Consider the following 19,706-nt stretch of genomic DNA (forward strand, 5'->3'; position numbering starts at 1 on the left):
ATGGTAATAGTATTAAATTACGAGCATATACAAAACTAATGTGACATAAAGCATTGTGTACAGAAAAGATTCTTCTCAAATTTATTTGTACTCTCAATGGTATGAATATTTCATCTTCCAACTGACATTTCCATTCCTTGCATCTCCCATTTCTTTTTCTTTTCCTTACAAAATTCATTTTTGTTGTTTTGTGAGCACTGAAAAAAACCCTACCCTCACAAGTCCTACATAGCCAACACCTCATTCCCATTTCTCATTTTGTTTTCCTCTTTAATTAATGTGCTATTTCCCTTATCACTGTCACTACAGCAGAAACAAATAGAAGAACAACAAAAAGCCTTACATCAACCCCACTCATTGTCCTCTTCTTGCTATCACTCTATTTTTTCTCTCTTTTATCATCTATCCATTAAACCCTTCAATTTTCTCATATTGAACCAGCCACCCTTTTGTTGAACAAGTAAAAATTACTACTACTAGTATTATTATTCAACAACTAAAGGAATTAGCAAATACCCACATGGATCTGTCACACTTCATTCTCAGCTTATCTTTTGCTTTCCTCATTCTATGGAAAGGTAAAAGAAATTAAAAAAAAAAAACTCATTCTTATGTCATATTAATAGCATTTTTCTGTACTTTAGACTATACATAAATGCAACATTACATTTGTATGATGTTAAAAGTCCTGTTTTTTTTTTTTTTTTTATCTTTCTCAGGTGTTTTAGGAGCTACATTTACATTTGTGAACAAATGTGAGTACACAGTATGGCCAGGTATTCTAGCAAATGCAGGTACTCCAACTCTACAAAGCACTGGATTTGAACTTCCACAAGACTCTTCACGTGCATTCACTGCACCCACTGGTTGGTCGGGTCGGTTTTGGGGCCGAACAAGTTGCTCATTTGATGGATCCGGGTCGGGTTCTTGCGGAACCGGTGATTGCGGGTCGGGTCAGGTAGAATGCAATGGTGCTGGAGCTGCTCCACCGGCAACTCTAGCAGAGTTCACATTGGGAACTGGTGGTCAAGATTTTTATGACGTCAGCTTGGTTGATGGGTATAATTTACCCATGGTGGTAGAAGCGTCGGGCGGGTCAGGTATGTTAAATGGGCGGGTTGGATTGAATTTGGGCTGTTTAAAATGGGCTGACCCCAAAAGTTAGTTGGGCTAAAATAGATTAAAATGCGGTCATAGCCTAACCTGTTCAATTCTTATTAAATTTTACTTCCGCTTTCTCATTTAAGTATTTTAGTTTGATTAAAAATGAAGTTTGAAAAATAAAAAGAGATTTTTGAGTCTTGTGATTTTAAATTAAAATGTGTATAATATGCTAAAATGTTTTTTAAATTTTGTGGTCATAAATCTGTCACGTATTATGTTGAAATTGTCAAATTACTAAATAGAAAAATAGTTCCTTTTCGTGAGAGATAAAAAAAAGTAAGATACTTAAATTGGACAATAAATAATTACTTTCTTTTATAATTCTTTAGCATCTTATAAAATTATTATTTTTTCTTTATTATGATTATATATATCAAAAAGATAAAAGGTATTTTCTTTATTATAATTTACCCATGGTCGTAGAAGCGTCGGGCGGGTCAGGTATGTCTAATGGGCTGGTTGGATTGAATTTGGACGGGTTAAAATGGGCTGACTCCAAAAGTCAGTTGGACCAAAATGCGAGTAATAATTCAATCCGTCCAATTTTCACTAAGTTTTTAAGAAATAAAATGAGATTTTCTAGTCTTGTTGTCTTACATAAAAGATGTATATAATTTAATAAAATGTTCTTTGAATCTTGTGATTATAAATTTACGGTAAAATATTTAAATTGTCTACTTACTGAATATAAAAAAAAAATCACTTTTTGTCCTTTTTTGAATAGACCAAAAATCAAATTAAGAAGATTAAATTGGGATGGGGAATAATTGATTTATTTGTTCTTTTATAATCTTTTAAGTACCTTATAAAATTATTATTTTTCTTTATTAAGGCTATATCAAATAAATAAAATAAATTAAAAATATTTTGACAAGATTTCTAATGAATTAATTTGGGCTACATATTAGCCTAATTTTTGATGGACTAAGTTAATAAATGATGGGTCAATAATCCGCTCAAATTTGAATGGATTGATGATCATGTTATGTTTTCATGAACTAATTTTGCCACCTCTAGGTATGTGTGCAACTACGGGTTGTGTTACGGATCTTAACCGGATATGTCCATCGGAGCTGAGGAGTGGAGGTGGTGACGCGTGTAGGAGCGCGTGTGAAGCGTTTAACAAGCCAGAGTATTGCTGTAGTGGCGCGTACAATACACCGGCGACCTGTAAACCGTCGATGTACTCGCAGATGTTTAAATCTGCTTGTCCAAGATCTTATAGCTACGCTTATGATGATCCTACCAGCACTTTTACTTGCAGCGGTGCTGATTATACCGTCACATTTTGTCCCTCTACCCCAAGGTAAAATCACATCTTAATTTTAATATCCGTCATACTTGGTCATTTATATTTTCTTGATTTTAACTTAGCTCCAACCTAAAATATAACGGAGTTTTACCATAGTCTAAATTTAGCTTAATTTTAACGAATCACACTGGCTATTTAAATGACCAAAAATTATAATCGATGTTATGAGAATAGTGGTCCCTTACGTTTGAGTTATAGTCCCTTGAGTATTTACGGTACAATTTTAGCCCTTTAAAGTTTAAATTTGTCAAACGTTCATATTTTTAGTCTCCCTCTAATATTTAACAAATGATGTTAGATTTGACGAAAACGGTGGAAAAAAGAAATTTAACCATTAGCAACAAGAAAGTTTGAAATCAATCAAATATAGCAGCAACTATTAAAATTGAACCTCTAAAGTGATTACCTTAACTTTTAAGCAAATTTAAATGATTAAAACGGTTCAGTGAATACTTGATGGAGTATTTTAAACTTACTCTCATAGAGACTATTTTTGTCATTTTCTCAGATATTTTCTATGATAAAGATTTAAATTTAGCTTTTACCGTATTTTCTGGGGTGTTAAACGGAGTTAAATTCCATCTTTAATAGTACTCCATTACTGCTTAGCATATGCAATGATTTTGGTCACGAGGGTATCTGACAACTACAGCGAGTGAATGATGTATTGGTTGTAAATAATTACATTGAATTTGACATTTAGCTAATGACCACTGTCTGCTTCTGTTTATGTGCAGTCAAAAATCTACAAAAGATACGACACCAACGACAACACCACCACCCAATGTTGATGGGACCCCCTATGGTGGAACAGGAGTTGTGGACCCTACAACAGGAACCGGATCAAGTACAGGCCAAATGGGTACTGGATCAGGAACCGGGTCAAGTTCAGGCCAAATGGGTACTGGATCAGGCGCCGGCTTTGAGTACGGGGCTGGAACAGGATACGGGTCAGGGTCAGATTACGGGTCAGGATCCGAAACACAGCCCGGATCCGGGTCGCAAGCTATGCTAGCAGATGGGTCATATTTAGCTGGATTAGCAATGGGAGAATCCACAAGGGCTTTTTATCCAACAGCTTTGAATTTAGTAGGCAGTGCTTTGTTTGCAACTTTGGTTTCATTTGTTTTCTTGTAGCTGTAATAGGAGTATGGTTTTTTGCCTTTTGTCTATTAAAGCTGATAGATTCCTCCAGATTGTAAGCCACCACTTTCCATATATTAATGTTCTTTTTAGCTATGAACTTTCTTTTTCTCTTCTTATTGTTGTAGTTGGCCATATTTTCACTTTTTAATGTGTCTATGTAATGCTATATTCTTTCTCCCTCGCCCCTTCTCATTATCCAAGATTTTATTGGTGAGATTTGCAATTATTGAGCATAATGTACCTTGATATTGGGGTTGGAGTTTCACTTTACCTTGATTTGGGGCGCTATATAATATAGGGAAAAATGAATATCTTGAAAAGGTGAGTATATAATAATGTGAATATAGAAGGGAGAGAAGATAGTTTGGGGCCAGTGTTGGACGATAAAATTGACTTTGCGGAAATCACAAGCATGGCTTTTATTACTTTTGTCTGCCATGGCCCGTGGCTTATACTATGCTGCGTCTTGCATTGCTAATGGCATAACATCGACTTGTGTGTTGTGTGCATTACTATGTTAATCCTTTTCAACTCTAGAAAGGGCAAACCAGGTTGTTGAACTGAGGGTTATTGAAAGCTGTGGATTCAAAATTTAAAGTTTATGAGCTTTTATAATAATCTCAAATTAATGACATCGGTTTGTGATTGAGTGATAGATTGACCTGTGACAATGAATAACGATTCTTTAAGCACTTGCATCACATCATCATCGCATACAATAATAATTTGGTTTGCAGTAAAAAGAAATTATACATATTAGTGAATTTCTTAATCTATATACTATTGGGTTCATGTTAACACATAACCAACACTACGAATCCATCCCTAAGTATTGAACTACTCTATAAATACTTATGCTAGTGAGAAATAACTTGGTGAAATAATTCAAATATTCGTAAATTAATTTCGGTAGCACCATACCCCAGAAAGGGCAATCCAGGTTGCTACCCTCTCAATGTGAACAAAATCAAGGGATTGACTTGTATTGTTGCCGCTCATAGATAACTTGGTCAAACAACGGATGTGATCTAGTGGTTAATGAAAGTTACTAAATAGTCAAAGTATCATAAGTATGTGCAAACTTATACGAACGATTCATTACATCTGAGTAACTCCATTACAACCGAACATTTAAGTGTCTGGTTTCACCACCTGTGTATAATGAGAATGTTGAATTTGCTGTTCTGTTGCCAAATTTGACAGTGACCTTGTACTCACCTAAAAAACCAGAAAAGCTAAATGAGCCATGTTCATCAGTATCACCGTGCACCACTCCACTTTGCCATTCTTTCAGCAAATTATCTACTGTGTCCCCAGCAGGGAGATTATTGAAATAGTTATCTGTCAAACACATCTGATAACATCCATTAGGATGTAATGCTGTCCAAAGCATTATTCCATTAACACCTGGATGTGAAAATCCCTCCTCTTAAAACCATCTCTAGATATCTAGCCTGCCATCAAATTCACAAAAATTATTACCATGGAGTGTTTAATACTATAAGCTTTCGGTATGGTCACAGAATAAGGCAGCCCGGTCAAGACTAAACTTCTGCTATGCGCGGGGTCCTTAGTGCACCAGGCTGCTCAGAAAACATAAATGACCAGAAGGTCAAATTCTTGACACCGGATTATGACACGTCACTTGCCACATCAGCATCTCACCACTCAAAAGATTCCATGTTAGAAATTAAAATATACATATTTTAAATTGAAAACTGTAAACTGTTACATTTACCCGAAGGACTTCATTTTTGTTTTCTGACGTGGAATCTATGGAGTGGAAAAGCACTGACGTACCGAGTGACATTTCATATACAGACGTGGCAGATGACATGTCATAATCTGAGCAATGCACATATATAGTTCGAACACTTTAATGTGACAAAATAATTTTGTGATTTTCCTGTTATAGTAGATACAGTGACCATATGATAAAATAACCCGCATGCTCATGATTTATAGAGATTTTGAGTCCCTAACCTGAGTTTCTTTATCAAGATTCTTGCTGATATCAATTTCTGTAAGCCATATAGGAAGTTTAAGTGTAGCCAATTTGTCTAACACTGCTCTGATGAGTGGAGGATTTGGTACTGTAAAATGTCCTTCTAGGCCAATTCCATCCATAAATACTCCACCTTGTTTTAAATCTCTCAATTTGGAAATATAGGCATCAACTGTAGAATTCATGTCATTGCAAGTCTCCACAACATTATAGTCATTCATAAACAATTTTGCTAAAGGGTCTAACTGTTGTGCTGTTTGAAAAAACTCAAGGCTTGTGTTGGTACCAAGTCTTTGTTCATAGAAATCATAATGAAGCATTTCATTGTCAACATCCCAGTGAACGAACTCATTCTTGTATTTGTTCATCAAACTTCGTATCCTAGAGTTAACAGCTGATTGAAGGTCAGGACCAGTGAGATTTCGAACCCATGAAGGAACGTATTGTGGATCTTCCCAGAATATGTTGTGGCCTCGGGCTATGATTTGGTTCGCTCGAGTGAATTTTAGCATTTGATCAGGTATTGTATAGTTCACTTCTCCTTGGTGAGGTTCTGTTGAATACCACTTGAGTTCATCTTCAAAAACCGCGGCATTGAACCTCTCTTTAAACCATTTCTGTTACAATTTTTGGTTGTTTACACACTTTAGTATGTGCTCGTTTGGCTTAACTGATTAAAGGTAGTTGATAAGCGTCAATACTGAAAAACATTTCTGAGTGTAGAAACGGACTTAAATAAGCAGTTACGTGTTAAGATAGACATGTTGAAACTGATAATAAGCAAAGCCAAAATGTACTTTTGTAAGCTTACTCAAGCACCTTTGATGTGAAGCTGATCATTAAAATTCCCAAATTTTAACGCAAAAATTCATCAGCATTATACCTGATATGTTGGATTTCCAAGAATTGTCTTTGTGATGGCAGAACCAAGTGGAAAATCTCTAGAAACTTGCTCTACTATGATTGATGCTCCTGTAACTCTTTCTCCTTGCACATCTGATACGTGTATAGTCGTCATGCATTTTCTTTCCTAGAGGTTGAATTTAGCAGAATTAGCGCAAATACAAACGTATCCAATGAAACTCATCATGTTAACATAAATCTTTATTAGCATAGAGTTCCAGGGGTTACTTTATCGATCATGTCCTGTTGGTTTCTTCTCCATTGCTGATAAGTAAATGGCTGCAATGAAACACTAGAAATCGCGATATTTAACATTCCCCCGTCTGATCTCTGCACCAACATACGATATATATCATTTGTACCACTCAAACAATTGTAGAAAAAGCAATTCAATACCTGAAGTTATCGTCTTAATACATATACCTGGAAATATAGTATAGCATAGGAGGAAGGAAGATCAAGAACAAATCCACCCTTCAAAAATGACCAGCAACCAAGCCTAGCAATGACATTTCCTATACACTTAACTGTACCATTAGCTGTTTCTAGGATTGCCTTTATCACGGCTGAATCTGCATCAACTATCTGGACCCAACCTAATTACAAACACGTTGATCAATAAATACTAGTACCACATTTCATTTTGTAGCACCACGATGAATTTGACAACAGAGTATATATGGCACAATAACTTAACTGGAGAAGCTGTAGATGGTATCGCCAGAGAGATCATTGAGGACAAAGTTATAGGAATTATTTTCAGGTTGAATGACTTGATTTCTGATTGTCCTATAATCCTTCATTATTCCACCATTGTAAAGCGCGTCTTCTGGCACTGATTTACACTAAACCAGAGGAAATTAACTTAAAACACGATGATCGTTCTTAAAACAGGAGAAAAGGAAAATCAATGAAAATGTTACCTTAGTATATGCAGAATGATCATAAATAGGTCCCTCTGCATCAAAATAATCAGGTTTTACTTGTAGTTACAAACATACATGTTAATTAAACATTAAGAGTACCCAAAATCAAAATGGGAATATATGAAATAAGAAACAAACTTATTTCAAGTCCATACCATAAACACCAAAGCAGGGAACTATGCTGAGAAAAAGTCCAAATAGGAACAACAGAGATTGGCAGTTCATTTTTCTCTTAGCACTTTGCTGAATCACAGACCTAAATATTAGCACAGTAATTTGAAAACTTTAGTTCTAATTCAGTAAATAAATGCCTCGATGTCTTACATAAAATTAAATTTCATATAAAATTTGCAATTTGCAACAATATATGCAACACAGGATACATGAGACATCAAACAATATGTCTTTATTCTAAGTATCTCCGTGACCAATCCAATCACATGATTGTATTAATGTCTCTTCTTTTTAGCAGCATAATCTATTTATTTTATTTACTTTAGAATGTTTTTTGAAATTGTTCCTTGGACTATTCAAAAATTTTGACGCTATTTCTAACCTTTATACTACTAAAGTTACCTAATTGTTTTCATTTCTTTCCATAAATATATGCTAAAATGCAGAAGTAACGAAAATGACAAGAAGCCTGCAGTTTATGATGCCAGAATGCAGTAGTAATCACAGTATTTGAGTGGTAATGAAGGTCGGAAAACTCTTTCAATTTATCATAAAAATAAAAAATAAATCTCCTCTTTAGTTTGATGTACTACCTCTTTTTCGATTTATCTAACAGTGTTTCGTTGCGCGCACTGAGTTTAAAAAATAAAGAAGGTTTTTTTAAAACTTATGAGTCTAAAACAATCCGTAAACATTTGCATGAATGTAAATCATCTCATAGTATTTGAGTGGTAACAAGTAATATAGGTCGGTAAATTCATGATCAAGAAGTAAAATGACATGCTCTTTAGTTTGATATGACTACATGGTTTAACGAAAATGAAGTTAGGATTTTTCTATAAAGAACACGACAATTGAATGAAATGGCATAGGAATCAAACCAGTGACCAATTTGAAATTTGACCTTAAATTTTGCCTATTTAAAAGGAGTTAGTTGGTATGTTCTCTTTGTACACCGGACTGCCAATGGCAATCAAAAGTAAAAACACATAATTATTTAACTAATTATGGGTCAATTCTAAGAAACACTCTGGGTATTTATCCTCTCGGGGTAGTCCATTTTACCCATTTAATGGATAAAATTTAAAATCTTTGTTTTTTTCTGCGAAATAGTTAAATACAATGTAATATGAACTCATATGACTCTTTTAGTAGCTAGATTGAGTTCAACTTTTATATATTGATATGGAATATAAAAATAAACTACCAAGTTATTGTAAAAGGTAATTAAAAATGTAAAAAATTATAATAAGTGAGATTCAGTAACCCGTAAAGTAAGAAAACTAACCAACATGCTATTAACAGGTTAAAATGCATTAATAATACAAAAGAATATTTATATTTCTCTTGGATATAAATTAAATCCTTTTTTGATCTTAGCCCTTCCTTAACTATTAGTTTGATTTGGGATAGACGAGCCATTGGCATTCGGCATTTATACTAATTTATCATGCTTAAGTCATAAATTAAGATTAAGATTAAAATATGTATTAATTAGCTATTGTTTAGTGATAAAGAGTACACAAGTCAATTGTTACGTACTATTTATTAGGTTGGTGTAAACACTTTTATTGTGAACCGGTTGGCCCAATGAAGTTTTCACCACTTGGTCTCATGAAGGGCCCAAGACTTTTGTAACCCAAAAATAAATTTTTGGAACCAAAATAACCCATTAAAAAAAAAAAAAAAAACCAAATGACATGCTCTTTAGTTTGATATGACTACATGGTTTAACGAAAATGAAGTCGGGATTTTTCTATAAAGAACACGACAATTGAATGACATAGCATAGGAATCAAACCCGTTGCCAATTTGAAATTTGACCTAAATTTTGCCTATTTAAAAGGAGTTTATTGGTATGTTCTCTTTTTACACCGGACTGTCAATGGCAATCAAAAGTAAAAACACATAATTATTTAACTAATTATGGGTCAATTTGAAGAAAGACTTTGTGATAACATCCACGATAGCGTACTCCCAATGAAAGTTGACAGCTTTCAATGGAAAATCAAGAAGATACTTATCGTAAAAAAAGTGTCCAAAGATGAGCCCAAGAAGATACTTATCATGAGGGAAAGCCCAAAAACGAGCCCAAGAATGATGACGTAGAGTGGGCTAAATGGTACATCTATTTCATGGTTCAAATCCAAATTCAAGAGGAGAAAGATTGAGCCCAAAGAAAAGTCCGAAGGAGCTTATTTGCATAATTAAAAGTGGCTGAGTTGCATGATTAGAATGAGCAATTTGCACAATTAGCCTTCCTTGGAGGTGGTCTATAATTTTTGTCACTCAAATTGCTGGTCTTTAATTTTTGTCCTTCGCTTAAAATACCCCGAGGTTCTGGATTCGAACCCTGGCTTAGTCATTAAAATAGGAAAAAAAATTGCAAGGCAAGGCTTTACAAAAAGTCTGCCTTATGCGGCAAACTTTACCTTAAGGCATAACTAAAAATCTGCCGGATATGACAGACTTTGCTTTATAAGGCAAACTTTTAGTTATGTCTTAAGGAAAAGCCTGTCTTATGTGACAGACTTTGGTTAAGGTATAGCTAAGCCGGTAGACTTTGCCTTATAAGGTAGACTTTTAGTTTTGCTTTATAAGGCAAAGTCTACCGTCTCTGGCAAGCTTTTAGTTATGCATTAACCAAAGTATGCGGCAAACTCAGAACCACGGGATATTTTCGGACACCTTTTTAAGCGAACAACAAAAAATAAATACCAGCAATTTGAGGGGAAAAAAAATTAAAGATCACCCCAAAAGAAGGAAACCAAGAACCTCAGGATATTTTTGGAAACCTTTTTAAGCGAAGGACAAAAATTAAATACCAACAATTTGAGGGGCCAAAAATTAAAGATCACCCCAAAAGAAGGATAATCTGCGCGAAAAAATGATTAGAATTGTTGAAAAAATCAAGCCCTAAGTTGGGATACATCATACGTGAGAATTCATGCCCAACAGGGGCAATTTGGACGTGAGATATTGGTGCCAAAAAATGTCTAAAAAGTTTGTCACTTCTTTCCTTATTTGTTAGGAAGAAGTTTGACTTGACTTTTACTTGCTTTAAAAGTTACCTAGTTTAATTCTAGTTAGATTTTGTTTTTATTATTTTCATAGAATTTGAATCACAATGTATTTGGGATAGGTTTCTCCTATATATAGGGGTGGATTTCGTTATTTTCATTAGACTATAATATTATTATTTGAGAGTTTCTCTTCTTTACACTTTTGTGTGTGGTAACTAGGAATTTATCTTGCAACCCTACAAAAACATTCTTTAGGAGGTAAGATTAATTCTTAACTTGATATATTTAGTTCTTATTCATAAATTAAAGAAGGTAATTACTCTTATACTAATTATTATATCTAATTTCTTCGAATAGGGGTCTAGATCACCTTTTGATATAAGTTCTTGAATTGACTCTATTAGTACCATAATTACTTTTAATTTGCTAATTTTGAATACTAAAATCTAAGGGTTCTTATCATTTAATCTTGAAATTTGAGGATTTTGTTCTCGAATCTCGCCAATCTTTACATTCTTGTCTTTAATCTTCGTATTTTCGTGTCCGCATTATAATATTGTTTTATTCAAATAAATCGATTCTTATCACTCTGGGTATTTATCCTCTTGGGGATAGTCAATTTTACCCATTTAATGAATAAAATTTAAAATCTTTTTTTCTTCTTCTTCTTCTTCTTCTTCTTCTTCTTCTTCTGTGAAATAGGTAAATACAATGTAATATGAACTCATATGACTCTTTTAGATTCTAGATTGAATTCAACTTCTATATATTGATATGGAATATAAAACGGAAAAGGGCCATATATACCCCTCTACTATGGGATATTGTTGAAATCCACCCTCCGTTATACTTTTTAGCCATTCGTACCCCTGCCGTCTGGATAACTTTTAAATATACCCCTAGTTTGACGGAGGGGACACGTGGAGGGATCTGGGTGGCTGACCCATGTTTTTTAATTTTATACCCGGTAAAACAGGTTTGACCCGCTACTCGAATTAAAATCCACCCCAAATTAAAACCCCACCCACTTGGATAAAAACCCCACCCACTCGTCCCCCTCTCTCTCCATAGCATTTTCGCCTCTATTGCTCCACCTCAATTCGTCGCTCCATAGCTTCTTCTTCATCTCAAAAAACGCGACTTGTAAGCATAAAAAAGGTAATTTTGTTCACTAAATTCAATTTCTTTAACTGAGTTGGGCTCTCTTAAATTTTAATATTTAGGGTTAATATAAGTTTGTGAATCCACAGCTCCACCTCCATAGCTGCTCCGTAGCTTCTTCTTCATCTCAAAAAATGCGACTTATAAGCATAAAAAAGGTAATTTTGTTCACTAAATTCAATTTCTTTAACTGAGTTGAGACCTCTTAAATTCTAATGCTTAGGATTAATATAAGTTTGTCAATTTAAGAGCAAAAAAGGGGAAAGGAATATCCATCCTTTAGTTTGGTGTTGCTTTGTTGTTATTTTGGGATGTAATTACTGCTTAATGACAATACATTATGTGTAGTTTAATGTTCTTTTGGCTATGATTTGGATGTCATGTTGTGACTTAGATTGTGTAAGTTTTTGCAGTTACAACATAGCATCCAAAACTCTTAAAGTTTGTGTACATGTCTAACTGTTGACATGCTTAACGTAACTAGGTGTATGAATGTTGAACTTCGTTGGTACCATTATGGTTTGGTTTGCTTAATCTAATGAATGTGTTTTATTAGTTAAATTGCCTTTGTTTCTGTGGAGAATTATCATTTTGGGCAAATTTTAATGCCACAATTTGGCATTTTTTTATTGAATGATACTTAGATGGTCTTTGAACAGTTGTGGTTGTTGAATTATTGAATGCAATGAATGGTGTAGTTGAATAGTTGAATGGTATTGAATTGTGTAGTTGAATAGTTGTATGGCGTAGTTGAATGCAATGAATGGTGTAGTTACCGAGTTTAATGCATTGGATGGTTGAAAGCCTATATAACTCCCCATATTCATCCCATTCATTCCATCACAAACAAAATTATATCACAACCAAGATGCCAAAGGTTCAAGATTATACAATCACTTTCTTTGAGAAAAAATTGACAAAATCATATATTGAAAACGATGATTTCATAAGTGTTAAATTTTAGCGTCAAATTTAGTTTTTGTTTTCAATTATTTTTTAATTGCATCTAATAACATGTATTTGTGCAGATACTTCCTGCTATCATTTTGGATGTTCTTCCGAAATATGACAATACTTCTGCGGTAATATTTGACAATGGCACATTCTTTGTGAAATTCAAAGAAACTGTTGTTATCTTAACCCTAAATATTAGAATTTAAGAGGGCTCAACTCAGTTAAAGAAATTGAATTTAGTGAACAAAATTACCTTTTTTATGCTTACAAGTCGCGTTTTTTGAGATGAAGAAGAAGCGATGGAGGTTCAGCTATGGAGAGAGAGGGGACAAGTGGGTGGGGTTTTAATTTGGGAGTCGGGTAGTGGGTCAAACCCGTTTTATCGGGTATAAAATTAAAAAACATGGGTCAGCCACCCAGAACCCTCCACGTGTCCCCTCCGTCAAATTAGGGGTATATTTAAAAGTTACCCAGACAGTAGGGGCACGAATGGCTAAAAAGTATAACGGAGGGTGGATTTCAATAATATCCCATAGTAGAGGGGTATATATGGCCCCTTTCCGAATATAAAAACTCACTACCAAGTTATTGTAAAAGGTAATTAAAAATGAGAAAAATTATAATAAGTGAGATTCAGCAACCCGTAAAGTAAGAAAACTAACCAACAAGCTGTAACAGGTTAAAACGCATTAATAATATAAAAAATATTTATATTTCTCGTGGATATAAATTAAATCCTTTTTTTAAAAAAAAAATCTTAGTCCTTCCTTAACTATATTAATTTAATTTGGGATACACGATCCATATGCATTCGAGGAAATAAGATCTATTGGCCTCTTACAATTTGAATAGAAGAATATGATTTTTTCAGATCTCTTATATGTTTTTTGCAGATCTCTTATGTGTAAAAAATAAAAATCCCTCGTAAAAGAATCATAAAATTAAAAAAAATTGTAAAGTGCCAAATAACTAATTTATCATGTTTAAGTAAAAAATTTAGTATACAATATGTATTAATTGGCTACTCCGTTATTTAGTGATAAAGAGTACATATGTCAAAGTATTCATTGTTGGTGTAAACACCAAATACTGGTACGTCTTTATAGTGAACCGGTTGGCCCAATGAAGTTTTCGCCACTTCTTGTTGGTCTCATTATTATTATCTTAGCAGTTTCTCACCAGTACTGGACCAACTCCTAAAAATTCTGTCTGATATTGCCTCATCTTGTAGCTTGTCATGGATGGTCCAGTTGTTTTGTATACCAACCGTCAAAAGGATAGCAGCTTGTAAGATTAAAAAGAGATTAGGCCCAGTATTAGAAGACCAAGTCCAATAGGGACCAACCACATGATGAACCCAGTGACAGCTTAGTCGTGTATTGATTAGCAACTTCATGTACTGTGGATGATATAAATTCAGTCTTTGATCAAGTAAAATTATAATCGAGTTACTAAAGATATAATTGAAACCAAAATCGCTAATGATATTACTCAACCGTATAACAATCCATCCATCATAGTCAATATACTTGTCCAGAAATCAAATGAGACCACTTCAATAGTTTTACAAGCTTAGAATCGTACAAAGAATTCATATTTACTCAATACAAGTAACGAATTCTCACTAATCAAACACAATGAATTTTCAAAATTGCACAAGCAAGTGTAAGGGTATCATCAGGTAATTAACATTTACCTATCAATCCTCTCATTTGCCCTCACAACAAGAAGTACCCAAAGAGAATCAACCATATTCATTAAGACAATACAGTACTAGTCTTCTTTGCGTTCCTGCTTGCATAAATCCTAGCATATAAGTTCTTGGTTCTAATCGTTAGCAAAATATCCAGCACGAACCCGACGATGCAAGCTATAGACATAACTATAAACACAAGCCTGTAGCAGTGAGCGCCAACACAAGTGTTGCCACCACCAGCTGTCTTTGTAGCCTGCGAGTCATACAACAGACCCGCAAGCAAACCGGAGAAGAGAAATGAGCCAAGTGGAAGGTTGAGTATTAGGACATTATAAATGAGACCATAATATTTGAGACCAAAGAGTTCGGAAGCAGTTGGAACAGAGATAGCTAGACGAACACCATAGCAAATTCCAACGACGATCGAGCCAATGTAGAGTGATCCTGGCATAGCCATTGCCAGTAAGATGTATCCTACAGCCATCAGAATCTGTGAAGCCGCATTCCATATTGGCCTTGGCACTGCAGCTTTCCTGCAAATCAAGAAATTAAGATCAGAAAAGGAACAAATCAGTGACGTGCACATAATTTTATGCGAGCGTGTTAGCCTATTGTCAAAACTGAACTAGTACACTAGCTTTAATTTGAGGCTGTAAGGTTTACTTTCACTCCGAACAGATGCTAACTTTGCAATACTTTTTTATTTTAGAAGGGGAAAATTCTCTCACTCAGGACTGATCCTATTTAGTGATGGATTATCAGAAAATCTTGTTAGCCACAAGCAATTTATTGATGGAATTAACCACGAAGTTCGTAGCTAATTCCAATTTTTGTAGTGAATTAAGGGATAATTTTTGCCCTCTATTTCATTTTCGGCATAAAAATGCCCTCACCGTTAATAAATAGCTCAAAAATACCCTCGTTAGTTAAGTAGCTCAAAAATATCCTTCCCACTAACGTTTACTCCAGCTTGGATGGAAAAGGATCAATTTTGTCCTAAACTGTTTGAATTGAGACAATGATGTGTCGTGTGTGTATATACACTTACTGTAATACTAAAATTCTTGATGTAGTAAACAGTTGCACTTAAGTTCTGCAATTGACCGTCCAAGTTGGAGAATCTAGTATTAAATCTTTTTCCGACTAAAAAAAGACCATCTTAAGAGCCATCTATTGGTCAGAAATTGTAGGAAAGGAAATAAAAGACGAACATGGTCCACACCTTTTCCGCAAGATATAATGCATCTATAGAGCCAAGTGAAGATCTAAATATATTGTACTATTATTGGAAGTTTCCTAATAGACGACTATTGCTATAATTAACTAGTGGTATCATGCAAAGGACTATATTCCATTTTCTAATCTTTCTTAGATCTTGTTGAAAACAAGAAATATTTATATTATTTAGAATTGCATTTGGGAAGTCTTTTGGGCATGTAGATCTTTCATAAGCATCATACGTGAGAATTCATGCCCAACAGGGGCAATTTGGACGTGAGATTTTGGTGGCAAAAAATGTCTAAAAAGTTTGTCACTTCTTTCCTTATTTGTTAGGAAGAAGTTTGACTTGACTTTTACTTGCTTTAAAAGTTACCTAGTTTAATTCTAGTTAGGTTTTGTTATTATTATTTTCATAGAATTTGAATCACATTGTATTTAGGATAGGTTTCTCCTATATATAGGGGTGGATTTCGTTATTTTCATTAGACTATAATATTATTATTTGAGAGTTTCTCTTCTTTACACCTTTGTGTGTGGTAACTAGGAATTTATCTTGCAACCCTACAAAAACATTCTTTAGGAGGTAAGATTAATTCTTAACTTGATATATTTAGTTCTTATTCATAAATTAAAGAAGGTAATTACTCTTATACTAATTATTATATCTAATTTCTTTGAATAGGGGTCTAGATCACCTTTTGATATAAGTTCTTGAATTGACTCTATTAGTACCATAATTACTTTTAATTCGCTAATTTTGAATACTAAAATCTAAGGGTTCTTATCATTTAATCTTGAAATTTGAGGATTTTATTCTCGAATCTCGCCTATCTTTACATTCTTGTCTTTAATCTTCGTATTTTCGTGTCCGCATTATAATATTGTTTTATTCAAATAAATCGATTCTTATCACTCTGGGTATTTATCCTCTTGAGGATAGTCAATTTTACCCATTTAATGAATAAAATTTAAAATCTTTTTTTCTTCTTCTTCTGTGAAATAGGTAAATACAATGTAATATGAACTCATCTGACTCTTTTAGTTTCTAGATTGAATTCAACTTCTATATATTGATATGGAATATAAAACGGAAAAGGGCCATATATACCCCTCTACTATGGGATATTGTTGAAATCCACCCTCCGTTATACTTTTTAGCCATTCGTGCCCCTACCATCTGGATAACTTTTAAATATACCCCTAGTTTGACGGAGGGGACACGTGGAGGGATCTGGGTGGCTGACCCATGTTTTTTAATTTTATACCCGGTAAAACAGGTTTGACCCGCTACTCGAATTAAAATCCACCCCAAATTAAAACCCCACCCACTTGGATAAAAACCCCACCCACTCGTCCCCCCTCTCTCCATAGCTCTGCCTCTATTGCTCCACCTCAAGTGCTGCTCCATAGCTTCTTCTTCATCTCAAAAAACGCGACTTGTAAGCATAAAAAAGGTAATTTTTTTCACTAAATTCAATTCTTTAACTGAGTTGAGCTCTCTTAAATTCTAATATTTAGGGTTAATATAAGTTTGTGAATCCACAGCTCCACCTCTATAGCTGCTTCGTAGCTTCTTCTTCATCTCAAAAAATGCGACTTATAAACATAAAAAAGATAATTTTGTTCACTAAATTCAATTTCTTTAACTGAGTTGAGACCCCTTAAATTCTAATGCTTAGGATTAATATAAGTTTGTCAATTTAAGAGCAAAAAAGGGAAAGGAATATCCATCCTTTAGTTTGGTGTTGCTTTGTTGTTATTTTGGGATGTAATTCTTTGCTTAATGACAATACATTATGTGTAGTTTAATGTTCTTTTTTGGCTATGATTTGGATGTCATGTTGTGACTTAGATTGTGTAAGTTTTTGCAGTTACAACATAGCATCCAAAACTCTTAAAGTTTGTGTACATGTCTAACTGTTGACATGCTTTATGTAACTAGGTGTATGAATGTTGAACTTCATTGGTACCATTATGGTTTGGTTTGCTTAATCTAATGAATGTGTTTTATTAGTTAAATTGCCTTTGTTTCTGTCGAGAATCTGCATTTTGGGCAGATTTTAATGCCACAATTTGGGCATTTTTTTATTGAATGATACTTAGATGGTCTTTGAACAGTTGTGGTTGTTGAATTATTGAATGCAATGAATGGTGTAGTTGAATAGTTGAATGGTATTGAATTGTGTAGTTGAATAGTTGTATGGCGTAGTTGAATGCAATGAATGGTGTAGTTCGAGTTTAATGCGTTGGATGGTTGAAAGCTTTATATAACTCCCCATATTCATCTCATTCATTCCATCACAAACAAAATTATATCACAACCAAGATGCCAAAGGTTCAAGATTATACAATCACTTTCTTTGAGAAAAAATTGACAAAATCATATATTGAAAACAATGATTTCACAAGTGTTAAATTTTAGCGTCAAATTTAGTTTTTGTTTTCAATTATTTTTTAATTGCATCTAATAACATATATTTGTGCAGATACTTCCTGCTATCATTTTGGATGTTCTTCCGAAATATGACAAAACTGCTGCTGTAATATTTGACAATGGCACATTCTTTGTGAAATTCAAAGAAACTGTTGTTATATTAACCCTAAATATTATAATTTAAGAGGGCTCAACTCAGTTAAAGAAATTGAATTTAGTGAACAAAATTACCTTTTTTATGCTTACAAGTTGCGTTTTTTGATATGCAGAAGAAGCTATGGAGCAGCTATGGAGAGAGAGGGGACAAATGGGTGGGGTTTTTAATCGAGTGGATGGGGTTTTAATTTGGGAGTCGGGTAGTGGGTCAAACCCGTTTTATCGGGTATAAAATTAAAAAACATGGGTCAGCCACCGTAACCCTCCACGTGTCCCCTCCGTCAAATTAGGGGTATATTTAAAAGTTATCCGAGACGGTAGGGGCACGAATGGCTAAAAAAGTATAACGGAGGGTGGATTTCAATAATATCCCATAGTAGAGGGGTATATATGGCCCCTTTCCGAATATAAAAACTCACTACCAAGTTATTGTAAAAGGTAATTAAAAAAGGGAAAAATTATAATAAGTGAGATTCAGCAACCAGTAAAGTAAGAAAACTAACCAACAAGCTGTAACAGGTTAAAACACATTAATAATATAAAAAATATTTATATTTCTCGTGGATATAAATTAAATCCTTTTTTTTTTTTTAATCTTAGTCCTTCCTTAACTATATTAATTTAATTTGGGATACACGATCCATATGCATTCGAGGAAATAAGATCTATTGGCCTCTTACAATTTGAATAGAAGAATATGATTTTTTCAGATCTCTTATATGTTTTTTGCAGATCTCTTATGTGTAAAAAATAAAAATCCCTCGTAAAAGAATCATAAAATTAAAAAAAATTGTAAAGTGCCAAATAACTAATTTATCATGTTTAAGTAAAAAATTTAGTATACAATATGTATTAATTGGCTACTCCGTTATTTAGTGATAAAGAGTACATATGTCAAGTATTCATTGTTGGTGTAAACACCAAATACTGGTATGTCTTTATAGTGAACCGGTTGGCCCAATGAAGTTTTCGCCACTTCTTGTTGGTCTCATTATTATTATCTTAGCAGTTTCTCACCAGTACTGGACCAACTCCTAAAAATTCTGTCTGATATTGCCTCATCTTGTAGCTTGTCATGGATGGTCCAGTTGTTTTGTATACCAACAGTCAAAAGGATAGCAGCTTGCAAGATTAAAAAGACCAAGTCCAATAGGGACCAACCACATGATGAACCCAGTGACAGCTTAGTCGTGCATTGATTAGCAACTTCATGTACTGTGGATGATATAAATTCAGTCTCTGATCAAGTAAAATTATAATCGAGTTACCAAAGATATAATTGAAACCAAAATCGCTAATGCTATTACTCAACCGTATAACAATCCATCCATCATAGTCAATATACTTGTCCAGAAATCAAATGAGACGTCACCTTTTTTTTTTTTTTTAACATGGTAAAAGTACCACTTCAATAGTTTTACAAGCTTAGAA

The 19,706-nt window shown here is 33.9% G+C and overlaps 2 protein-coding genes across 5 annotated transcripts; one reads left to right on the forward strand and one right to left on the reverse strand.

The window, feature by feature from the left end:
- The first annotated feature begins 113 nt into the window (after window positions 1–113).
- LOC132065137 (thaumatin-like protein 1) lies at window positions 114–3,719 on the forward strand. Of its 4 annotated transcripts, XM_059458389.1 has the most exons (5): window positions 116–578; window positions 720–1,100; window positions 2,182–2,470; window positions 3,214–3,362; window positions 3,420–3,719. In XM_059458389.1, the coding sequence occupies exons 1-5, from the start codon at window positions 521–523 to the stop codon at window positions 3,611–3,613; spliced, it is 1,071 nt and encodes a 356-aa protein (XP_059314372.1). In that variant the 5' UTR covers window positions 116–520; the 3' UTR covers window positions 3,614–3,719. The 4 variants fall into 4 exon arrangements, with proteins under 4 accessions (XP_059314373.1, XP_059314372.1, XP_059314371.1 ...); XM_059458388.1 differs by having other exon boundaries at window positions 119–578; window positions 3,214–3,719; XM_059458390.1 differs by lacking the exons at window positions 3,214–3,362; window positions 3,420–3,719 and having other exon boundaries at window positions 114–578; window positions 2,182–2,476.
- Window positions 3,720–4,689: 970 nt separating this feature from the next.
- On the reverse strand, window positions 4,690–7,815 carry LOC132065136 (endo-1,4-beta-xylanase 5). The gene is given in 9 exon segments (XM_059458387.1): window positions 4,690–5,048; window positions 5,050–5,076; window positions 5,606–6,244; window positions 6,511–6,657; window positions 6,759–6,860; window positions 6,954–7,126; window positions 7,228–7,375; window positions 7,454–7,488; window positions 7,612–7,815. Coding segments are annotated over 9 exon segments (1,650 nt in total). The 5' UTR covers window positions 7,682–7,815; the 3' UTR covers window positions 4,690–4,739.
- Between the last annotated feature and the right edge of the window lie 11,891 nt (window positions 7,816–19,706).

The sequence above is a fragment of the Lycium ferocissimum genome, chromosome 7 (assembly GCF_029784015.1).
Source record: "Lycium ferocissimum isolate CSIRO_LF1 chromosome 7, AGI_CSIRO_Lferr_CH_V1, whole genome shotgun sequence".
Lineage (NCBI taxonomy): Eukaryota > Viridiplantae > Streptophyta > Magnoliopsida > Solanales > Solanaceae > Lycium > Lycium ferocissimum.

What these genes read in the sequence shown, in the direction of transcription:
- LOC132065137 (XM_059458388.1), top strand. Translation starts at nt 521, where the DNA reads ATGGATCTGTCACACTTCATTCTCAGCTTATCTTTTGCTTTCCTCATT. An exon ending in TTTCCTCATTCTATGGAAAG is followed by an intron (nt 579 to 719) that starts GTAAAAGAAATT and finishes TATCTTTCTCAG; the next exon opens with GTGTTTTAGGAGCTACATTT. An exon ending in AGAAGCGTCGGGCGGGTCAG is followed by an intron (nt 1,101 to 2,181) that starts GTATGTTAAATG and finishes TGCCACCTCTAG; the next exon opens with GTATGTGTGCAACTACGGGT.